This window comes from Caretta caretta, chromosome 8 (genome assembly GCF_965140235.1).
Source record: "Caretta caretta isolate rCarCar2 chromosome 8, rCarCar1.hap1, whole genome shotgun sequence".
Classification (NCBI taxonomy): Eukaryota; Metazoa; Chordata; order Testudines; family Cheloniidae; genus Caretta; species Caretta caretta.
Window position 1 is genome coordinate 37,290,957 of NC_134213.1, and position 21,250 is coordinate 37,312,206.

Sequence of the window (21,250 nt, forward strand, 5' to 3'; positions counted from 1 at the left end):
CAGTGAGGAATATGTGAAACAAAACTCAGATTTGTACAGTTACCTGTACTTTGCACATTCTTAGCAAATGTAACTATTAACATCTCCAATAAAACATTGGGAAGCAAATTATGTTCTGACTGATACCCAGTGGAAGTCAATAAAATGTGATGGTCATGGAGTTGCCCTGAAGTAGAGATCTTTCATGGTGTCTCAGTCTGTGGTCATTCTAATGCTCTTGAAGCCTGCATCAGGCCCACAATGGAAAAGATACCAAGAACTTGGTGTCCCATGAACATGTGGTGGTACATAGAACAAGTTTAATAGCTAAACTCCCTTTGCTATTTTTATATAAACTCAAGGCAGTGGGACAATGTTTAATAGTGGGGGAATCTATAAGAAGACCCAAGGTGTTTTGAAATCTGATTGCTCTTGGGGGGACCCCCCCCCCCAAAAAAGTGCAGTAGTAATATTGATGTTCAATATAGCACCACCCCTGTGAGCAGCATGGTACAATGTACAGGGATTGGGAACTGAGGCCTTCCACTTTTCTTTGCCCAAGACCTCCTCCCCCAGACCAAGGAGACAGACCAGTCATTCCCATAGGTGGAAAATCCATCCCTGATCATAGAGCACAGGAAGAGGAAGATGGGTCAGAAATGTCTGCCTTCTGAGGGTGAAATACCAGCTCTCCATTCAAGTCAATGACAAAACTTCACTTCAGTGGAGCTTGAGAATTATTTCTGAACTGGGAGTAATAGAATGCTGTTTGGCCATGGGAAAACAGCAGCCCTAGAAGTGCCTAGCCTTTTGCCACAAAACACACAAGTAGGGAGGAACAAGCACTCTGAACTGCCAAAACAAAAACACTCATCCCAGCCTGCTTGGCTGCCAGTTTCCCAGGCACACCCTCGCTCTGCTGTGGGGATTGCATAAGGCTGCCTGAGGGTCTGCATGCTGGCACTTTGTACAGGGCCCTGCAAAACCAAGACTGCAAAGAGAAATGACACCCTTGCAATTTTTTAAGATTTCAACACATGAATTTGACATATTTGTGTGTGGGCCAGGATGGATTAAACCTAAACTGGACCTACTTGAGTCAAAGCTTTGCTATCCCCAGGAGACCCTACCTTTTTATTCCTCTACCACTGCCTGCTTCCCCTAGGAACTCTCAATTTCTGAATCATTGGTCTTCCTCCCAAAGCGGACCGCTAGGCCTTGTGTCGTTGATCTGCCACTGACTGTGTCTGGAGGTCTTTATTTGCCCCTGGAAGGAGCTTAAAGCGGTTTTGTGGAGGAGAATCTGGCAAACCGGTTCCCCTGTAGCTTGCTGAGCGAAGATAGAGCCCTGCCCCACGGAGCGGACGGCTTTTTACTGGGGCTCACTGGGTCCAGGGTCTAGGTAGAAATATTTCCTTAAGTTTAATCGATCCCTAGCTTCTTGATTCCTGTGGAGAGGCGTTTGCCAGCAGCAACAGTGATGTCCTGTCCTGATACCAAGGCTCTCTGAGGCCCTGCCCACCCCGGCAGGAGGGGGCAGCCTCATGCCCGCGGCTGCTTTGCAGAAACATGTTCAAATGGGTTTCCCTGGTTCCGGTCTAGTAAGCACCAGCCGGTTTCTGTGGTTCGGGGAGGGACCTTATCGCTTCCTGGGGGAGAGCCCAGCTGGTAGGAGCGGGGGAGGCTGGCGTTTGAGTCCCACCTCCTCGGATGATTCATGGGCACCTCTCAGTGTTCGGCTCCTTTCTAACGCGGGGCCGCCTGTTTGCTCCACGTAAGCAGCAGGGATCCCGGGTCAGAGCCAGGCTAGGTCCAGCGCCCCGCCGCAGCCCCGTCCCCAGGCTGGGCAGGAGCCTGTGCGCTGGCCGGGCACTGACCAGCTTGCTTGCCTCGGGGAAGAAGCAGCCCCGCCTGCCTCGGGGAGGGAAGAACCCCACCCCGCCTGGCCCCGCCCCGGGCCTGCACGTGTCGCTGTGCCCCGCGGATACCGATCGGGCTCCATGGCCGCTGCGAGCACCACGAGCTCCTGCCCCATTCCGGGCGGCCGAGACCAGGGCTCCCCAGACGGCTACAGCTGCACCCCCGGCGGGACCCTCTACTCCACCACCCCTGGGGGTAAGGCCGGGCCGCAGCAGGGCCCGCTCCCCGAGCAGCCCCTGGGCTCAGCAGCACCCCAGCCTCTGCCTGCAGCCGGTCCAGGGTGAACCTCCGCCCAGTGCCCCCTGTTGCGGCTGCAACCCTGACTCCCCCGCGCGGAGACGGCCCGGGCCTTCCTGGATCCCTGGGGAGCGGCCTCCCGTGTCCCACCGGGCTCCTAGGCAGCGGGTCCGGTGCCTCCGTTCCCGCGGGAGGGCGAATGGGGCTGCCCCGATCTCCGGCCGCTGCCCCGAGCCTCTCCGGTTTGGGGGGGGAGGGCGCAGTCCAGCGACTCAGACCCGGTTCTGTAACGGCGGGGGGACCCGTCCGGCCGCACCTGGGCTGAGCTCGCTGGGGCGCCCGGCGCTGCGCACTCGGAGCGGATCGGGGCGACTCAAGCCCCTTCACACGTCCCCCGTGTCCGAAAAGCCTCTTCGAGCTGGAATTGCCCTTGGCTGGCTGGGCCCCAGGAAGGTTTGAGTGGGTTTCGCCTTCGCCTGGACGGGATCTCGGTTTTTCTCTGCGACCCAAAGGATTTGGCCCCCGCCCCACATGGCTCATGCCAGGGAGGAAGAGGCGCCCCCGGGGGGGTGCAAGGGAGTTAGCATAAGAGGTACCAGGCTCTGCACGGTGTTTAATCCAAAACTGCCCGATTCCTTGACCACCTGCATGGAGCGGCCAAGGCCCAGGGGGGCTGTGTGGCTCCCACAGTACACCTCATAATAACAAGGGCTGTGGAAGTGATGGGCTGGGCCGCGGGCTGAGCTTCGCATACCCCGCTTGGGAGTTGCAAACCCTGCATCGATGCCACGTGAATGCACAGGAGCCTGTGAGGAGAGACACCAAACAAAGGCTTCCTGAAAACTCGGTCGGGGCCACACCTCTGCAGCTGTGCGGGGCCCGGGGAGCCCCTGGTCCTGAGAACCAGAAGGGTTCCCTTGTTGCCTCCTAGGTTGTTAGATTTGTAACATTACGGTGGACACATTTCCAAAGCAGGGCTGTTACTTGCACTACTCAGATGCTAGGGCTCTGTCCTGCAGGACTTCTTCCTGCTACACCCTCTGTTGTTGTAGCAGGGGGAGCTTCAGGGCAGGCAGGGGCTGGGCTGCTGCCAGCAACTTTATGACTGTTATCAAACTCTGCTCTGAGCAGGGTTAGCTGATGCGGTGGTTAAAACACCAGTGTCCTGTCCTCACTAGCCCTGCCAATGGGGCTAGGACCCAGCTAGGAGAGTTTAAGGAAAAGCTTGGGGTAGAGGCAGCACAAGGGATTTAAATTCAAAGTTGGAAGGGTGAGTTTGGACAGAGATGATCTAGAGCAACCTGCGGGGCCCAGTCAGCGCACAGCTGCAGCCCATGTGACCTCCTCAGGGCCATACATGTGGGGACACAATGGTAAATAGCTTGAGAATCACTGATCTAGAACATTCCGCAGGTGCAGTCCCTGCTGCACTCTGCATGGCCTAGCTCCTCAAACAGGCCAGAGCATCCTTGCCTCCAGGTTTTCCCCCTTCTCCCTGGTTTGTCCACACATGGACCTAGTAAGGAACGTTCCTGAGTACCTCCCTGTGTGGGTGTTGGAGTAAGAGGGTTTCGTTCCTGTTGAGGTTAGCCCAGTGGCTCCATGTGTAGACACAAGCTCTGGGAGCGGAGGGTCTGAGATTCTTTTGCTGCTGTGCTCTTGGCCAAAGGTGTTTCCTTCAGAGCAAGCTGCAGCGGGGGAGACTGGTGTGCTCTCAGGCAGCCTCAGTAATGTGAATGAATGACCGCATGTCACCCATTGGTGCTGGGGGACTGTTGGCTCCCGTTTCATAGTTGCTATTGCAGAGTGACCTCTGAGTCAGTGAGTGGGTCCCTGATTCTGTCACTGGGGAGCTGCCACAGTGTGAGCATCCTCTGCAAAACCTTCCGATGTGATGGAGCTTTGCCACCTAAACACAGGGACCCTCACAGCCCCACACCACCCCTCTGAAATCCTTCCCCTGAGCAGCACTGCTCAGACCCTGAAAAGGGAGAAGAGCCAGAAGCTCCAGGGAGCCGAGTGGGGTTTTTGCTGTTGTTGCTCTGTCGTGGGAGACTCTTAGGTACCCGTCTGATAAGCAGCAGGACAAAATCCTCAGACAAGATCTGGGTGGGGTGTGGGTAGGAGCTGGGCTGTGCCCGCTGGGAGGGGTGCTCTGCCAGATGTGTCTGTGGGCAAGGCAGACTCCTGCCTCGGGGCTCTCTGGGACTCTGGTGAAAGTGACCCTACTGGCCTCACCAGCATGTCTCTATTTTTAGAAAGCCGTCCACACTTGTCCTTGTGTCTGGCGCGTCCCTTGGCCCGCTGGGCTGCATGCCTTTATCCACATGCAGGGAGCCTTTCAGTTAAACTGCACGAGTCCATCCTGCCAGCGCTGGCTCATGATAAGTCTTATCTCAGAAGGGGTGGGAGCTGCAGCAGGTGCTGGCACCGAGGTCGAGGTCAGCTGCTCCGAGCTGCCTGCACTGGGTTACCTGATATGTTTGCTCTGCTCCAAAGGCTGCAGCCTGTGCTCAGCAGTGCCGGGATTTCTGGGCTCTCCCCGCCAGCCGCTGCTCTGCTGTTCCCTCCCCCTTGCAGAGCCTGTGTTACCTGGAGCATTCTCCCTGCCACCTGTTGCTAGGCTGGATTACTAGGGGGAGGAGGGAGAGTGGCTGGGTGTCAGCAGTTGGTGGCTGAAGGGTCACGTGGCTGGGTGAGCTTGTGTTGCCAGCTGGGAGGAAGGGATCCCTGGCAGCACTGCCCTATTCAAGCAGAATCTCTTGTGCCCTCCCAGAGCTCACCCGGATCCCCTCCTGTGCTAGAGGGGGCTGGCAGGTGAAGCTGTGTGACGTGTGGGTAGGTCCCATAAACACAGCTGCTGCATGCAGGCAGGCTGCCTGGGGCTGGTCTCAGCAGGGTCAGGGTCGGGATGGGAAACATCTGGGAAATTGGGAGTGGTGCTGGCAATGGATTTGGGGAACAGCTGACAGCACTTCCACTCTGTCCTGGACAATTGGCACCCCAGGCTGATGCTAGGGGGCGCTGTGCTGCTGAAGGCCCCATCCCTTGCGGGAGATGTAAAACCTGCGTCCTGTCTGCATACAGTGACTACAGATCCCCTGGTGCTCAAGGGCTGCATCTACCCCAGCCTGCTACTGCTGGCCCAGCTCCGCTGGTGCTAGCACAGACCAGCCACTGCCATTTAACCACCAGGTCATCTAACCACGCTCAGAGCAGCACCAGGTGGCAGTGAAAACGCCGCTGGCAAGTAACACCTTTTGGCAGAACTGACCCAGGAGTAGCACCAATGGGAAAGGTTGGGGGTGAGGATAGTAAAAAGGCTGCAACAGAAAAGCCCCCTGTGGAATGGTAGCTTGACCCAGCCCCATTCTGCCTCCCTAATTTCCCACTACAATTTCCATTGGGATCCTTGAAGCCCTAAACTGTGTGTAATTTTGCTGGGTGGTTTTAACCAGCTGCTGTGACACACCCCAGAGACAGCTGCATTCAGTGCTGGCTACAGTGATCCTTGTATCTGGAATGCTCTGGGGTCCTTCACGTTGAAAGGAGCCAAATAAATGTCACATAATCCCTCATGAGACACATACACAATGAGGAGGTTTGAATTAGTTGTTACGACCCAAGAAAAAGATCTGGAGTCACCATAGATCATTTTCTGAAAACTTCCGCTCAGTGCATATCAGGGGCCAAAAAGCCTAACAAAAAGTTAGGAACGTTCATAATACCACTATATAAACCGATGGTCTGCCCACACTTCGAACGCTGCATCCAGGTCTGGTTGCCCCAGCTCAAAAAGAATAGAGTGGAACTGGAAAAGGTTAGAGAAGGGCAAAAAGGATGATGACGGGTATGGAATGACTTCAATAGAAGGAGCAACTAAGAAGATTAGAAAAGGAGTACTTGTGGCATCTTAGAGACTAACAAATTTATTTGAGCATAAGCTTTCATGAGCTACAGCTCACTTCATCGGATGCATTCAGTGGAAAATACAAGTGGGGAGATATATATGCACAGAGAACATGAAACAATGGGTGTTACCATCCACACTGTAAGGAGAGTGATCAGGTAAAGTGAGCTATTACCAGTAGGAGAGCCGGGGGAGGGGGGGCGGGGAAGAGGGATAAACATAGGGAAATAGTTTTACTTTGTGTAGTGACCCATCCACTCCCAGTTTTTATTCAAGCCTAAGTTAATTGTATCCAGTTTGCAAATTAATTCCAATTCAATTGCAATTCAGCAGTCTCTCATTGGAGTCTGGTTTTGAAGTTTTTTTGTTGAAGAATCGCCACTCTTAGGTCTGTAATCGAGTGACCAAAGAGATTGAAGTGTTCTCTGACTGGTTTTTGAATGTTATAATTCTTGATGTCTGATTTGTGTCCATTTATTCTTTTACGTAGAGACTGTCCAGTTTGACCAGTGTACATGGTAGAAGGGCATTGCTGGCACATGATGGCATATATCACATTGGTAGATGTGCAGGTGAATGAGCCTCTGATAGTGTGGCTGATGTGATTAGGCCCTATGATGGTGTCTCCTGAATAGATACGTGGACACAGTTAGCAAGGGGCTTTGTTGCAAGGAGTGGTTCCTGGGTTAGTGGTTCTGTGGTGTGGTGTGTGGTTGCTGGTGAGTATTTGCTTCAGGTTGGGGGGCTGTCTGTAGGCAAGGACTGGCCTGTCTCCCAAGATTTGTGAGAGTGATGAGTCGTCCTTCAGGATAGGTTGTAGATCCTTGATGATGCGCTGGAGAGGTTTTAGTTGTGGGCTGAAGGTGATGGCTAGTGGCGTTCTGTTATTTTCTTTGTTGGGCCTGTCCTGTAGTAGGTAACTTCTGGGTACTCTTCTGGCTCTGTCAATCTATTTCTTCACTTCAGCAGGTGGGTATTGTAGTTGTAAGAATGCTTGATAGAGTTCTTGTAGGTATTTGTCTCTGTCTGAGGGGTTGGAGCAAATGCGGTTGTATCGTAGAGCTTGGTTGTGGACAATGGATCGTGTGGTGTGGTCTGGATGAAAGCTGGAGGCATGTAGGTAGGCATAGAAGTCAGTAGGTTTCCGGTATAGGGTGGTGGTTATGTGACCATTGCTTATTAGCACCGTTGTGTCCAGGAAGTGGATCTCTTGTGTGGACTGGTCCAGGCTGAGGTTGATGGTGGGTTGGAAATTGTTGAAATCATGGTGGAATTCCTCAAGGGCTTCTTTTCCATGGGTCCAGATGGAACGCCCCGTTCTGCTGGTAATAGCTCACCTTACCTGATCACTCTCCTTACAGTGTGTATGGTAACACCCATTGTTTCATGTTCTCTGTGTATATAAATCTCCGCACTGCATTGTCCACTGAATGCATCTGATGAAGTGAGCTGTAGCTCACGAAAACTTATGCTCAGATAAATTTGTTAGTCTCTAAGGTGCCACACGTCGTCCTTTTCTTTTTGCGGATACAGACTAACACAGCTGCTACTCTGAAACCTAAGAAGATTAGGGCTGTTTGACTTAAAAAAGAGACAATTAAGGGGGATATGATAGAGCTCTATAAAACCAGGAATGGTGGGAGAAGTGAATGGGGAAGTGTTATTTACTTCTTCACACAATACAGAAAGTAGGGATTACACAATGAAATTAATAGGCAGCAGGTTTAATGCAAACAAGAGCAGTACTTCTTCACAGAAGGCACAACTAACCTGTGGAACTCATTGCCAGGGGATGTTGTGAAGGCCAAAACTATAACTAGGTTCAAAACAGAACTGGATTAGTTCCTGGAGGATGGCTCCATCAGTTGCTATTACCAATCTGGTCAGGGAGACAGCCCCGTGCTTGAGGTGACCCTAAACCTTTGACTGCCAGAAGCTGGGGTGGATTGCTCCATAATTGCCCTGTTCTGTACACTCCTCCTGAAGCTCTGGTATGGGCCACTGTCAGAGGCAGGATACTGGGCAAGGCGGACCATGATCTGGCCCGGTATCGCTGCTCTTATGTTCTAATTAATGTTAATTACTAGTAGCAGCTCTGCCTGGGCTGACAGCCGTGGTGTCACATGGCTCAGCAACACAGGAGATGCTGGCACAAGTCTGGGCTTGATCTTGCCTGCTCCAGGCTTGGAGAGGGGTTGGCAGAGACTTCCGAGCTCCCTGCGGGGCAGACTGTGGTGGGCAGGTCTCTTGGAAGAGGGCACCTGAGTGCCGGGGGCTGATTTGCCTGCTGGGTTTGACAGGTACCAGGATAATCTATGACCGTAAATTCCTGCTGGAGTGTAAGAACTCGCCCGTTGCCAGGACGCCCCCCTGCTACCTCCCTCACATCCCCGGCATCACCTCTCCCCCCCACGCGGCGCACTCCAAGCTGGAGGATCTTAAGGAACAAAATGAGACCGAGGAAGAGGTCCCAGGTAAAACGCATGTACCCAACCCCTAGTCCCGGAACACCGCCCGTCACCTTCGCTCCTGCTGCAGCGCTTGGGGCCTGAGAACCCAGAGCAGAAGGGCTGCCCCCTTGGGGCTCCCCTAGTGCATCACAAGTGACTTTGTCCTGCCTGTTTCAAGGCACCTGAAGCAGGACTTGAAGTGGAGGGAGCGGGGAGTAATGCAGCTCCCACCCTGGGGGAGCAGCATCCCCTTCCAGCACTGGGATGGGGAGAGGTTGTCTGGTTCCATCTGCCTCTGCTGCTGGTCCGTGTCCTGTCCAGGGGGCAGTGAGGAGGCCAAGCCCCCGCCTGCCATCCTCTGCTCGTTCCCCATGCCAGGGGATGGAGACCAGTCCTGGGTGCGTGGAGCCACTGGCCTCTCCCTCTTTGGGCTGCCACTGGGCTCAGCGGGCATCAGTGCCAGGACCACAGCTGCCTCCTGCAGCTGCATGGCAGGGCTGGAAACAGTTTACTCCCCTCAGGAACTCTGCTCCGATTGGGTGGGTGACCATCTGCATTGAGCACCCCTTGTGGATGGGAGGGGAACTGCAAATTGCTGTCTCTGCCCCCTCCCCTTCTTCCCCAGGGAGTTGCAGCTGCTCTCCCCGGGGCTCTGCTCCCCTTGAGCCACCCCATCACATGGACCCCACACACTGTCAATTCAGACTGCAGCAATGGCAACCCTGGGACTCCTCCATTGCTGGCAGCCGGAACAGGCTGAGGGGAGGGGAGATGGGAGGCCACATCTGGAGGCCAATGCAGGTCAGCAGTGCAGAGCCGTGACCCAGGAACGCAGCTGGGGGAAGACAGATCCTCGCTCTGATCCACCCGTCCATGCTGCTGCTATTGGCAGTAGCTGATCTCCTGGTTAACAGCATCATGTCCCCACAGTGATCCCTGCAGAGCCCCCCCTTGCCACGTGCCGTCCTAACGCAGACCTTGTTTCTTTCTCCTGCCCAGATGACGATCAGTTTGCCATGGATATCTGAGCTCCCAGCGATGCGGCCAGCTGGCGGCAAGCTGCTTTCCTGGGGCTCCTGCCTCCTTTCCCTCCCTGAAGACCCAGAGGTGAGCGAGGCCCTGGCGCGGCTGCTGCCTATGGATGTGGCGCTGTTTTAACACTGTTTCTCTGCAGTTGCATTTGTTCTCAGTTTTTTTTACTGAAATGAAGCCCTGGTGTGGGGGGCTGGCATGAGCGGCTGCTCTGTCCCCCAACCCTGCGGTGCATGGCTGGGCTCACTGCGCTGAGCGTGTCTAGTGGCTACGCCATGGGCTCGCTCTGAGGCTGTGCAATAAACAACCTTCCTGTATCCCCTTCCGCCCTGCGCGTCTTCTGTGCTTCACTCCCAACCCACAGCCGGGGCTAGGCAAGAGCCTGCCAAGTCCATGGGTAGAGCCTCAGCCGCATGGCCCTTTCCCTTGTAGCTGGAGCTGGGGGGAGCTAGTGTTCAGGTGTCACTGGCCCTCCCTAACCTCCAGAGTAGTGAGAGATGCAGGTGATCTGAGCCTTTGGTTAGAACTGGTCGAGGGGTACCGGGAGAAGGGGGCCTGTGTCCCCAGCAGTCAGGGGAGCCCATCCGGCTTGGTTAAAAGCTGCGGTGCAAACTGGATGGTGCCTGGGGAAAGGGGGAGCTTTCCTTGGCTTGAGTCCAGTCAGGAGGAGACTGATTCCAGGCTCCTGCTTATTTGTAGCTTCGCACAGAACCAGGCTCTTCAGCGTAATCAGCTGTTGGAGAACCCCTCAGGCCAGGGTCAGCTGTGTCCTCCCCAGAGTGTGGGGGGGGAGGGGTGATGGGCCAAGCAGCCCCAATTGTGTCTCACGGCTCTCAGCCTCTCCAGGAGTGGTTGCAGCACTGGGGCTGGCTGTCATGACAACTGCCCTAGGAGGGTGCAATCTGAGCTCCATGAGCTGTATGCCCAGAGACCCCGGTGCTTGCTTAGAGTAGGACAGGGAGAAAAGGCTTTCTCCACTGTCTCCTCTAACAGCTGCAGCAGCAATTACAAACCTGCACTGGCCCACCAGCTGGGAGCTACTAGCCATGAGCCCAGGCTGGTGCCAGAATCCACTGTGGGAGAAAGTGCTCCAGGACTCAATGAGTTCCAGGAGCTGCTGGCAAACCCTGCCTGTATCCATGGCACTCGGTCCTGGGTGAGAGGGAACAGCCTGTAGACATATCAATCTACGGACTGTTAGCCCACCCCAAATCTCCCTCTGCACCTGCCTTCAGCTCCTGGAATATCTCTCCTGCGAAACTTGTAGTGCAGGGAGTCACAGCGTACTCCTGAATGATGCCAGCCACGGATCTGTCTGGCCGCCCAGGTTCCAGGAGATGAGGGGCTGAGGACCGAATGCCCAGACTTCATGCCCCAGCCAGCACTGCTCCTGGCTGTGAGGGAGTTTTGATGCCTCTGGCTAGCCCATGCCATTGTCTCGCTGTCCCCTTTAGAGTGCAAGGGAGTTGTTAGCCTCTCTCCCCTTGTACTGACAGGGCCTGAACCATAGAATATCAGAGTTGGAAGGGACCTCAGGAGGTCATCTAGTCCAACCCCCTGCTCAAAGCAGGACCAATCCCCAATTTTGCCTCAGAACCCCCTAAATGGCCCCCTCAAGGATTGAACTCACAACCTTGGGTTTAGCAGGCCAATGCTCAAACCACTGAGCTATCCCTCCCCCAAGGGCCCTTGCTGAGCTGCAGTGACTGTGTTACACAGAGGCTCAGGGGGCAATTCCTGTCCCACAGCCTGGGCCAGGACAGTGTGGGATTGAGCAGGTGTTTGGAGTGAGATTGTCTCTGTGCTCAGAGAAACCAGCTGGATTCCTTAGTGCTGGTTGCTGTCAATGTGGCAGCCTTGCTGATGCATGTCCCTTAATGTCCACAAGAGGGCAGTGCTAGGTCACCTCCTGGAGGGGACTGATGACGTGAGGGAGCTGCAGTTCGCCAGCTGAAAAAGCAAAGCTGCCTTCCCAAACTCAGAGCTGGTTGGTAACTGAGGCAGGGCCTGGCCTAGACCCCCTTGTGGGCTGGGAGGGAAGGGCCAGCTAATGGCAGGCCCTGGGGTGATGCCAAGGGCAGCCAGTCCAGCTCATTGTGCTGCTCACCCTACTGCACCGGTAGGGCAAGCAGCCATCCGGCCCCTGCAGAGCTGGATATGTTTTCCTGCTGCTGTGACAGGATCCAAGCCCGGTGCTTTGACTTTTTATACACACACACACACACACTTGCCCCTGCCACACCGATTGGGGGCAGCAGCAATTGAGCCCAACTGCAGATTCAGGTACAAGAGGAGGGAGAAGAGCTACAGTGAGGAAAGGTGGCAGGTGCTTGATAGTGACTGGGGCGAATGCTGGTTTTGAACCCCAGGCGCTAAAAGCATGAGCTGGTCAGTGAGGGGCAGGTTTCTAGGAAAGGCACGTTGACTGTCTAGGGCAGGACTAGTCCTGCAGAGTGTGGGGCTGGCAGAAGGGAATGCTGGAGAACATGCTGCAATTGCAATGCATGGAGACACACCTTACTTCTAAAGATCATTAAGTCCCAGGGAGACTGTGAAGAGCTACAAAGGGAATCTCACAAAACTGGGTGACAGGACAACAAAATGGCAGATGAAATTCAATGTTGATAAATGCATAGTAATGCACATTGGTAAACATAATCCCAACTATACATATAAAATGGTGGTGTCTAGATCAGTGATTTTCAAACTTCTTTTCTGGCAACCCAGCTGAAGAAAATTGTTGATGCCCACGACCCAACAGAGCTGGTGACGAGGGATTTGGGACAGAGGGTTGGAGTGGAGGGTGGAGCTGGGAATGAGGGGTTCAGGGTGTGAGAGGGGGCTCTGGGCTGGGGCAGGGGGTGCAGGCTCTTGGGTGGGGCCAGGGATGAGGGGTTTGGGGTGCAGGAAGGGGCTCCAGGTTTGGGGGGGGCTCAGGGCAGGGGATTTGGGTGTGGGTTACCTCAGGTGGTTCCCAGTCAGTGGCATGGTGTGGCAGGGCAGGGGCTAAGGACAGCAGCAGGTCCAGCTCCTAGGCAGAGGTGTGCAATCAGCTCCACATGGTTCTCACCCACAGGAACTGCCTTCCCCCCCACACCCCCAGGCTTCCATTGGTCTATTCGCAGCCAATGGGAGTGTGGAGCTCCATGGCCCCCCCAGCCTAGGAGTCAGACCTGCTGCTGACTGCTTCCAGGGAGCAGCGTGGTGTCAGAACAGGTAGGGACTAGCCTGCCTTAGCCAGGCAGCACCGCCGACGGGACTTTTAATGGCCCGGTTGGCAGTGCTGACCTGGGTCGCAACCCACAGTTTGAAAACTACTGGTCTAGATTAGCTATTTCCATTCAAGAGAAAGATCTTGGGAGTCATTGTAGATAGTTCTCTGCTTTTTTGACTGCCACTGCATATGGAGTGGATGTTTTCAAACAGACTGTTAGGAGCCATTAAAAATGAGATAGATAATAAGACAGAAAATATAATGCCCCTCTATAAATCCATAGTACGCCCACATCTTGAATATTGCATGCAGATCTGGTTGCCCCATGTTAAAAAGGATATATTAAAATTGGAAAACGTACAGAGAAGGGCAACAAAATTATTAGGGGTATAGAACAGTTTTTGTATGAGGCGAGATTAGTAAGATTGGGACATTTCATCTTAAAAAAGATACAACGGGGGATATGATAGATGTCTATAAAATCATGACTGGTGTGGAGAAAGTAAATAAGGAAGTGTTGTTTACCCCTTCACTTTGCACAACACACAGTCAACCTGTGGCACTTGTAGCCAGGGAATGCTGTGAAGGCCAAATGTAACTGGGTTCAAAAAGAATTAGCTACGTTCCTGGAGGATAGGGCCATCAATGGCTATTAGCCAGGATGGTCAGGGATGCAACCCCTGTCTGAGAGTCCCTAAACCTCTGACTGCCAGATCCTGGGAGTAGACAACAGGGGATGGATCACTAGATAACTGCCTTATTCTGTTCATTCTCCCTGAAGCATCTGGCATTGGCCACTGTCAGAAGACAGGATACTGAACCCTTGGCTGACCCACTGTGGCTGTTCTTATGTTCTAAAGGGGAAATAGGGCCAGGCCTGCCCCAAACTTTCTGCAACTCCCCTGGGCACAAAGGTGACTGGTGCCAGGGGAAGTGTACTGCAACCAGGGCTGGGCGAGTAACAGAATTGTCAGTGCATTGCTGGTTCAAAAACATTGGGTTTGGGTTGAGCCAATACTGACACTTCAGAATTTGCTGTGAATTAAAAAAGACTGTTTTGGGTCTTTTCCAGAGCAGGGATTTGAACTTGGGTCTCTTACAGCCCAGCTGATGCCCTAACTACTGGGCTGGGGGGAAGGAATCTTGTTTGGGTTGACAAAAACTGCATTTTTGATCAATCTTAGGCCAAAAAACATCATCCAGCTCCTCTTCTGGGCATGGGAAGGGCTGAGCGCTGATCTCCACGCCCAGCATCTGACTGACCTGTCATTACAGCCCAGGGCTCCATCATCCCCACACCTGACGCACCTGGGAAAGAACAGCACTATCTATCACATGTCCACACCAGCTGCAGCTCTCTCCCCTGTCTTGTTCTGCCCTGGAGCCTGCTCACAGCAGGTTCCAGATGAGGGCTGGCACTGGGCTTGCACACAGGCATGGGACACTGGAACAGTAATTTTAATTCAGTATCATGCAGCAAGTTGCCCCGAGATCGATTGGTGGTAAGAAAGCCTCTCCTTGGTGCGGAGCCAATCCTGAATCAGGATCACGCAGAGGCAGGACAGGGAGACACGGGAGAAGCCAGAAACCCCTCAGGGATGGAGGAGTCTCGCTGTTTTCCCGCTACAGCGATGAGAAATGCTCCTAGTGGCCAAGAGCTCCATCACCTCTGGGGGACACAGTGGGGCCTGGAGGCAGTTCAGTTCCCCCCAGCTTTGCCATGGCTCACAGGGCCTCTTTGGCTGGCTGAGCTCCAGCTCCCTGCTCATCATTTGCAACCAAGTCTCTAGGAGGCAAGTTCCTTGCCTCAGCAATTAACCGTTTGATTCCCACCAGCCATTGACTGACTTCATTGACATGGTCCACCATGAGCGAGCGATGGATTTCATCAGCCACATCCCAGTGCCGCCGCTGGAGCTCTAGGAGGCAAGGAGAGAGCAGCCCCTGTTAGTGGCCCATGAACCTCTCAGGTGGATGGGGGGAGTAAAAAAGGCTCTGAGCTGAGTATGAGCTCCATCCACAGCCGCTGGACCCACTGGGATTCCACCTGGGAGAAGAGATGTGCCTAGATACCACAGGGATGGGAGCACTGCAGTCGGACAGAGGGGGACATGACAGGGCACAAATGGGCCTCATGCTGACAGGTGAGGGACATGGAAGCAGCGCTGAGTGCTGAGAGGAGATGGGGAGCCAGGAAAGGAATGCATGTAGGCCGCAGTGCAGAACCCCTGGGAGATGCAAAGTTGGCCCCCTCCCTAGAGTGGGTCACAGCTCCCTGGCGCCCCTTTGCCCCTCTCACCCTGAACCAGGATATTCATCCTCTTCCTCACAGGGGCAGACAGCTTTCCCTGGAGCCACAGCTCCCGAAACACAGCGAGGCGTCTGCTGATGTCATCACAAACCTGTTTCTGGAAGTCCAGAGAGGAGCCTTAGTGAAGAACTGCCACCAGAAAGCCTTGAGCCAGAGCCCCCACCACACACCCCCTGCTAGCGCTAAAGTAGAGAAGAGCTCTGAGAAGGGGACCCGTCAGAACCACCTGCACCCAGCGAGCTGAGCCTTCACATCCTCCTCTCAGGCAGCAGGGTGCAGAGGGACAACTTGGGAATGGCGGGCCCCTGTAATGCCACAGAGAACAAACACCCCCATTCAATGGGCCCTTCCCTGGCTGCACACACCCTGAGGAGGACAATCAGCAGCAGAGAGAGCAGGGTACAGGGCTCGACATCTGTGTCTGTGGAAAGAGGAAACTGCAGATCATTTGCAAACTTAACACCATCAATCTGGGCTTGAATAGGAACTGGGAGTGGCTGGCTCATTACAAAAGCAATTTTCCCTCTCTTGGTATTGACCCCTTCTCCTCAATTATTGGGCGTGGACCACATCCACCCTCACTGAATTGGCCTTCAACATTGGTTCTTCACTTGTAAGGTAACTCCCTTCTCTTCATGTGCCAATACATATTTATGCCTGCATCTGTAATTTTCATTCCATGCATCTGAAGAAGTGGGTGTTTTACCCATGAAAGCTTATGCCCAAATAAATCTGTTAGTCTTTAAGGTGCCACCGAACTCCTCGTTTTTGTGGAAAGAGTCACTGGCAATGCCACTGGGCACAGCAGCAGTCCTCACCTGCACGGCATTCCTGCACATGCTCAGAGTCTCATTCAGAGGGGCTAGAACATCCTCTACATTCACCTCGCACTCCTCCTTAGCCAGGCTCGCAACCTGCTTCACGGTGTCCGGCCTCAGAGCAGGGCTGACCACAGCAAGAGGGGGCGGCCCCACGGGTTTTGAGGGTAAGGCTACTGGCAGCACTGCAGGAGCAGAATTCACTGGAGTAGGGGCTGAAAACACAAACATTATGGAGTCAACCGCCACTGTAATAGTCCAGTCCAAGCCACCCAAAGCACCGTGTGAGGGTGCTGTGCTCCAAGCTCTGGCGTCCTGAGGTGGAAAGCATTCAGAGCAGAACACTGGACTCACTGTGCCCAGCGCAACAAGCCAAGCCAGCCTAGTTAGCAGAGGGTACGTCTACACTGCAAAGAAAACCCCACAGCAGCCAGTGTCAGAGCCTGCGTCAGCGTGGGGCTAATAACAGCGTAGAGGCTCCAGCCCAAGTGGGAATGTCTACACTGCTGTTATTAGCCTCTCACACTACGAGCCTGAGTCAGTTGACCTGGGCTCAGACTCAGTGCCATTGTTTTTTTCCTACAGTGCAGACATCCCCAGAGCTGCAGTTCAGAAGAACCCCTTCCACTGTTTGTACTACTGGCCGTACCAGGGGGCTGGATGTCTCAGGGCACTGGGAATGGACCTGCCAGCTTCAGGGCCCCAGCTGAGATCTGTCCAGGTCAGCAGGGACTAGCAGGCATTTTCACGTGATAACTGCTCTGGTGCCCTACATGGCATGGGTTGGGGTCTCAGCCCAGCTTCTGAGAAGCAGGTGGTCACATTACAGCGAGCACCTCCCTTCTCTGCAGATGAGGGGAGGGCAGGGCAGCATAAAGTGCCCGCTTCCCCAAACTTGTCCTTGGGGTGGCAGAGTGAATCTGTCCCTCACTGGGAGGGCATGAGCAGAACTGACCTCAGGGAAATACCTGTAAATGCTAAGTCACCCAGCAAAGCTAGAGGGTTGCCTGTTAGCCAGAGGGGAAAGGAGGTAATGAGTGCCCAGGCTGGGGTTGGGCCTCCTGCTGGATTTGGGCAGCAAAATCTACTGAGGCATTCCTTCCTAGAAGGATGAATTACCCACCCACATCAGTAGCACTGTCTGCAGCTCTCAAAGCAAATGAATTATGCTGCAGCCACCTCTCATTATCCCCAGTGGATAGGAGGGAAGCCCTCATCCCCAGCCCCACCCCAGAGCCTGAACCCTCAGCTGGAACACCCCAACCCCCTGCCCCAACCTGGAGCCCCCTCCCATACCCTGAACTCCTCATTTCTGACCCACCCCAGAGCCATCACCCCCTCCTGCACCCCAACCCCAATTTCATGAGCATTCATGGCACACCATACAATTTCCATACCCAGATTTGGCCCTCAGACCAAGAAGTTTGCCCACCCCTGCTGCAGAGGCTGGGGGAAGTGGTCACACCACACACAAGTAAGACCAGGCTACACCCTAAGGCACAGGACTGGGACTTGAGCCGTAAGCACTGGCTCATGCTGCCACGTACAGAAGATAACATGACTGACAGCTGAGTTGAAACAAAATCCAGGGCGCAAAGGATTGTTTGTTTTCCCCAAAGCCTCCCTCAGGTGCTGGTTGGTCTCTGTGTAACCCACACACCTTCTGGGTGTGGTGCTCTGTCCCATCTAGTGGCACCGAGACCACTTAAAGAGAGATAAAATGAGCCTGCTCTACAGCCTGAGCTAACAGCCAGCTGGATTTTAGCTCATGCTGTAGAGCAGGGGTGGGCAAACTACAGCCCGTGGGCCACATCTGGGGCTTTCCCTGCTCCTGCACTCCAGCCAGGGAGCGGGGTTGGGAGCTGCTCTGGGCGCACATGCCGCAGGTCCCAGAAGTAGCAGTATGTCCCACCTCCGGCTTCTACGTTTAGGGGTAGTCAGGGGGCTCCATGCACTGCCCCCGCCTCAAGCACCGCCCCTGCAGCTCCCATTGGCCAGGAAATGCGACCAATGGGAGCTGCAGGGACGGTGCCTACAGACAGGGCAGCGCACAGACTAGAGCCACCTGGTCACACCTTCATGTAGGAGCTGGAGGGGGTACATGTCACTGCTTCCAGGAGCTGCTTGAGGTAAGCGCCGCCCAGAGCCTGCCCCCTGCCAGGTCCCAACCCCCTGCCCTGATCACCCTCCAAACCCCTCAATCCCAACCCGAAGCACCCTCCTGGACCGCAAACCCCTCACCCCCAGCCCCACCCCAGAGCCTGAACCCCCACCTGGAACCCCCCTACCTACACCCCAACCCCCTGCCCCAGCCTGGAGCCCCTTCCCATACCCTGAACTCCTCATTTCTGGCACCACCCCAGAGCCCACACCCCCCGCCAGAGCCTTCATCCCCTCCTGTACCCCAACCCCAATTTCATGAGCATTCATGGTCCATCATACAATTTCCATACCCAGATGTAGCCCTCGGACCAAAAAGTTTGCCCACCCCTGCTGTAGAGGCTCATGCACTAAGCTCCAGAGCTCCCCAGTTCGATCCTGCCCACCGGGGTCTGTTAGTGTGACATCTGCATGACCCTAGACAGGCAGGTCCCACAGGAGCTACAGCAAAGCATGAGACAGTGACGAGCCCAAGAGCCTTAGCCTGAGGCCTCAGAGGAGAGGGGCAGGCTACCACGGATTCCCCACACCGGTGCTTATGGGGGCACAGAAGGGGGAAATCCTCTGCAGAGAGCCCTCTGAAGGGGACTTTGAGCTAGAGACTGGGCTTAACTCAGCATCCCTGATGGGCTTTGCCACCCCCAGCATGGGCCCACCGGCTGCAGGGCAATGTATGGGGCAATTCTAACCTTGGGGGGCTCCATGGGCCAGGCCGGGGACCCTGTGTGCGAGGGGAGTGCGCTTCGGGCCACTACACTGGAGCTGCAGCCCATAGGAAAACTGAGGGGGATCGTTCCAGCCGCGCTCCTTGTTTCCTGGGGAGACATAAATGGCACCAATTACTGGCACTACACAATGGCCAGCGCCAGGGCTTCCCCTCCTCTCCCCCCCCCCCGGCCCCAAGACACAAGGGGGGAGCCGGGGCTTCCCCTCCTCTCCCCCCCCCCCCCGCCCCAAGACACAAGGGGGGAGCCGGGGCTTCCCCTCCTCTCCCCCCCCCCAGCCCCAAGACACAAGGGGGGAGCCGGGGCTTCCCCTCCTCTCCCCGCCCCCCGCCCCAAGACACAAGGGGGGAGCCGGGACTTCCCCTCCTCTCTCCCCCCCCACCGGCCCCAAGACACAAGGGGGGAGCCGGGGCTTCCCCTCCTCTCCCCCCCCCCCCCCGGCCCCAAGAGGGGAGCCGGGGCTTCCCCTCCTCTCCCCCCCCCCCCCGGCCCCAAGACACAAGGGGGGAGCCGGGGCTTCCCCTCCTCTCCCCCCCCCCGGCCCCAAGACACAAGGGGGGAGCCGGGGCTTCCCCTCCTCTCCCCCCCCCCGCCCACCAAGACAGAAGGGGGGACAGGGGCTTCCCCTCCTCCCCCCCCCGCCCACCAAGACAGAAGGGGGGGCAGGGGCTTCCCCTCCTCCCCCTCCCGCCCACCAAGACAGAAGGGGGGGCAGGGGCTTCCCCTCCTCCCCCTCCCGCCCACCAAGACAGAAGGGGGGGGCAGGGGCTTCCCCTCCTCCCCCTCCCGCCCACCAAGACAGAAGGGGGGGCCCGGGGCTTCCCCTCCTCCCCCCCCGCCAAGACAGAAGGGGGGGGCCCAGGGTTTCCCCTCCTCCTCCCCCACCCACCAAGACAGAAGGGGGGGCAGGGGCTTCCCCTCCTCCCCCCCCCGCCCACCAAGACAGAAGGGGGGGCCCCGGGGCTTCCCCTCCTCCCCTCCCCGCCCACCAAGACAGAAGGGGGGGGCCCGGGGCTTCCCCTCCTTCCCTCCCCGCCCACCAAGACAGAAGGGGGGGGGGCCCGGGGCTTCCCCTCCTCCCCTCCCCGCCCACCAAGACAGAAGGGGGGGGCCCGGGGCTTCCCCTCCTCTCCCCCCCCCCGCCCACCAAGACAGAAGGGGGGGCCGGGGCTTCCCCTCCTCCCCCCCCCGCCCACCAAGACAGAAGGGGGGGGGCCGGGGCTTCCCCTCCTCCCCCCCCGCCCACCAAGACAGAAGGGGGGGCGGGGCTTCCCCTCCTCCCCCCCCGCCCACCAAGACAGAAGGGGGGGGCCGGGGCTTCCCCTCCTCCCGCCCCCAGCCCAGGACAGGAATGGGGGGGGCCGGGGCTTCCTCCAGGCCCCATGACAAGAGGAGGAGCCAGGGCTCCCCCGCCTCAGACAGGAGGGCCCAGGACTTCCCCTCCCTCAGGCCAGGGTCACGGAACGTCCCCGCTTGCCCATCCCGGCGCCCTCACCCGGTTTCACGTAAAGTTCCGCCATCGCCACGTCACGGCCGGGCATGAGACCCCGCCCCTTCCGAATTGGGGCGTGGCCTGGGAGGTGCTGAGTGCCCGGCCCCGCCGCCGGACTGGAGCGTGGTGGCGGCGGCTCACGCGGGGTGGCTGAGCCGCGCTGGGCGGAGCTTCCAGCGGGGCCAGACGGGCCAGGAGCGACCCCCTGTGATCGGCGGGATCTCGGGGAGCCGCGGTCAGAGCCGCGCCCTGAGTGGCGCGGAGCTCGGGTGCTGCCTCCGCCGCTGGGGGCTCTCCAGAGCCGGGGCTTTACTGCACTGACCCGCGTGGGCAGCGCTGGGGCTCCCGCCCCTGCAGCTATTAAATTGCTCCCGGTTGGAATCATAGAATATCAGGGTTGGAAGGGACCTCAGGAGGTCATCTAGTCCAACCCCCTGCTCAAAGCAGGACCAATCCACAACTAAATCATCCCAGCCAGGGCTTTGTCAAGCCTGACCTTAAAAACTTCTAAGGAAGGAGATTCTACCACCTCCCTAGGTAACGCATTCCAGTGTTTCACCACCCTCCTGAAAAAGTTTTTCCTAATATCCAACCTAAACCTTCCCCACTGCAACTTGAGACCATTACTCCTTGTCCTGTCCTATTCTACCACTGAGAATAGTCTAGAACCATCCTCTCTGGAACCACCTCTCAGGTAGTTGAAAGCAGCTATCAAATCCCCCCTCATTCTTCTCTTCTGCAGGCTAAACAATCCCAGTTCCCTCAGCCTCTCCTCATAAATCATGTGTTCCAGACCCCTAATCATTTTTGTTGCCCTTCGCTGGACTCTCTCCAATTTACCCACATCCTTCTTGTAGTGTGGGGCCCAAAACTGGACACAGTACTCCAGATGAGGCCTCACCAATGTCGAATAGAGGGGGACGATCACGTCCCTCGATCTGCTTGCTATGCTCCTACTTATACATCCCAAACCGGCATTGGCCTTCTTGGCAACAAGGGCAC

General features: G+C 56.1%; 2 protein-coding genes across 6 annotated transcripts; one reads left to right on the plus strand and one right to left on the minus strand.

Moving 5' to 3' along the window:
- The first annotated feature begins 1,779 nt into the window (after positions 1 to 1,779).
- Positions 1,780 to 15,799, plus strand: EIF4EBP3 (eukaryotic translation initiation factor 4E binding protein 3). 3 transcript variants are annotated; one of them, XR_007358194.2, is made up of 4 exons: positions 1,780 to 2,094; positions 8,347 to 8,520; positions 9,496 to 9,603; positions 13,927 to 15,799. XR_007358194.2 is itself a non-coding variant. In XM_048862559.2 (3 exons), exons 1-3 carry the CDS (start codon positions 1,980 to 1,982, stop codon positions 9,522 to 9,524), a joined length of 318 nt encoding a protein of 105 aa, XP_048718516.1. In that variant the 5' UTR covers positions 1,781 to 1,979; the 3' UTR covers positions 9,525 to 9,845. The 3 variants fall into 3 exon arrangements, 1 of the variants encoding a protein (XP_048718516.1); XR_007358193.2 differs by having other exon boundaries at positions 15,075 to 15,799; XM_048862559.2 differs by lacking the exon at positions 13,927 to 15,799 and having other exon boundaries at positions 1,781 to 2,094; positions 9,496 to 9,845.
- On the minus strand, positions 14,185 to 20,349 carry SRA1 (steroid receptor RNA activator 1). 3 transcript variants are annotated; one of them, XM_048862557.2, is made up of 5 exons: positions 20,252 to 20,349; positions 18,721 to 18,846; positions 15,872 to 16,086; positions 15,042 to 15,150; positions 14,185 to 14,661 (listed from the first exon to the last, which is right to left on the minus strand). In XM_048862557.2, the coding sequence occupies exons 1-5, from the start codon at positions 20,295 to 20,297 to the stop codon at positions 14,468 to 14,470; spliced, it is 690 nt and encodes a 229-aa protein (XP_048718514.1). In that variant the 5' UTR covers positions 20,298 to 20,349; the 3' UTR covers positions 14,185 to 14,467. The 3 variants fall into 3 exon arrangements, with proteins under 3 accessions (XP_048718514.1, XP_048718515.1, XP_048718513.1); XM_048862558.2 differs by lacking the exon at positions 20,252 to 20,349 and adding an exon at positions 20,050 to 20,229 and having other exon boundaries at positions 15,938 to 16,086; XM_048862556.2 differs by lacking the exon at positions 20,252 to 20,349 and adding an exon at positions 20,050 to 20,224.
- Positions 20,350 to 21,250: the final 901 nt, after the last annotated feature.

Coding starts and splice junctions, on each gene's coding strand:
- EIF4EBP3 (XM_048862559.2), top strand. CDS start 1,980: ATGGCCGCTGCGAGCACCACGAGCTCCTGCCCCATTCCGGGCGGCCGA. Junction 2,095..8,346: donor CTACTCCACCACCCCTGGGG/GTAAGGCCGGGC, acceptor TGGGTTTGACAG/GTACCAGGATAATCTATGAC. Junction 8,521..9,495: donor GACCGAGGAAGAGGTCCCAG/GTAAAACGCATG, acceptor TCTCCTGCCCAG/ATGACGATCAGTTTGCCATG.
- SRA1 (XM_048862556.2), bottom strand. CDS start 20,140: ATGGGGCCTGGAGGAAGCCCCGGCCCCCCCCATTCCTGTCCTGGGCTG. Junction 15,151..15,871: donor TGTGCAGGAATGCCGTGCAG/GTGAGGACTGCT, acceptor CTGGACTTCCAG/AAACAGGTTTGTGATGACAT. Junction 14,662..15,041: donor GATGAATATCCTGGTTCAGG/GTGAGAGGGGCA, acceptor CTTGCCTCCTAG/AGCTCCAGCGGCGGCACTGG.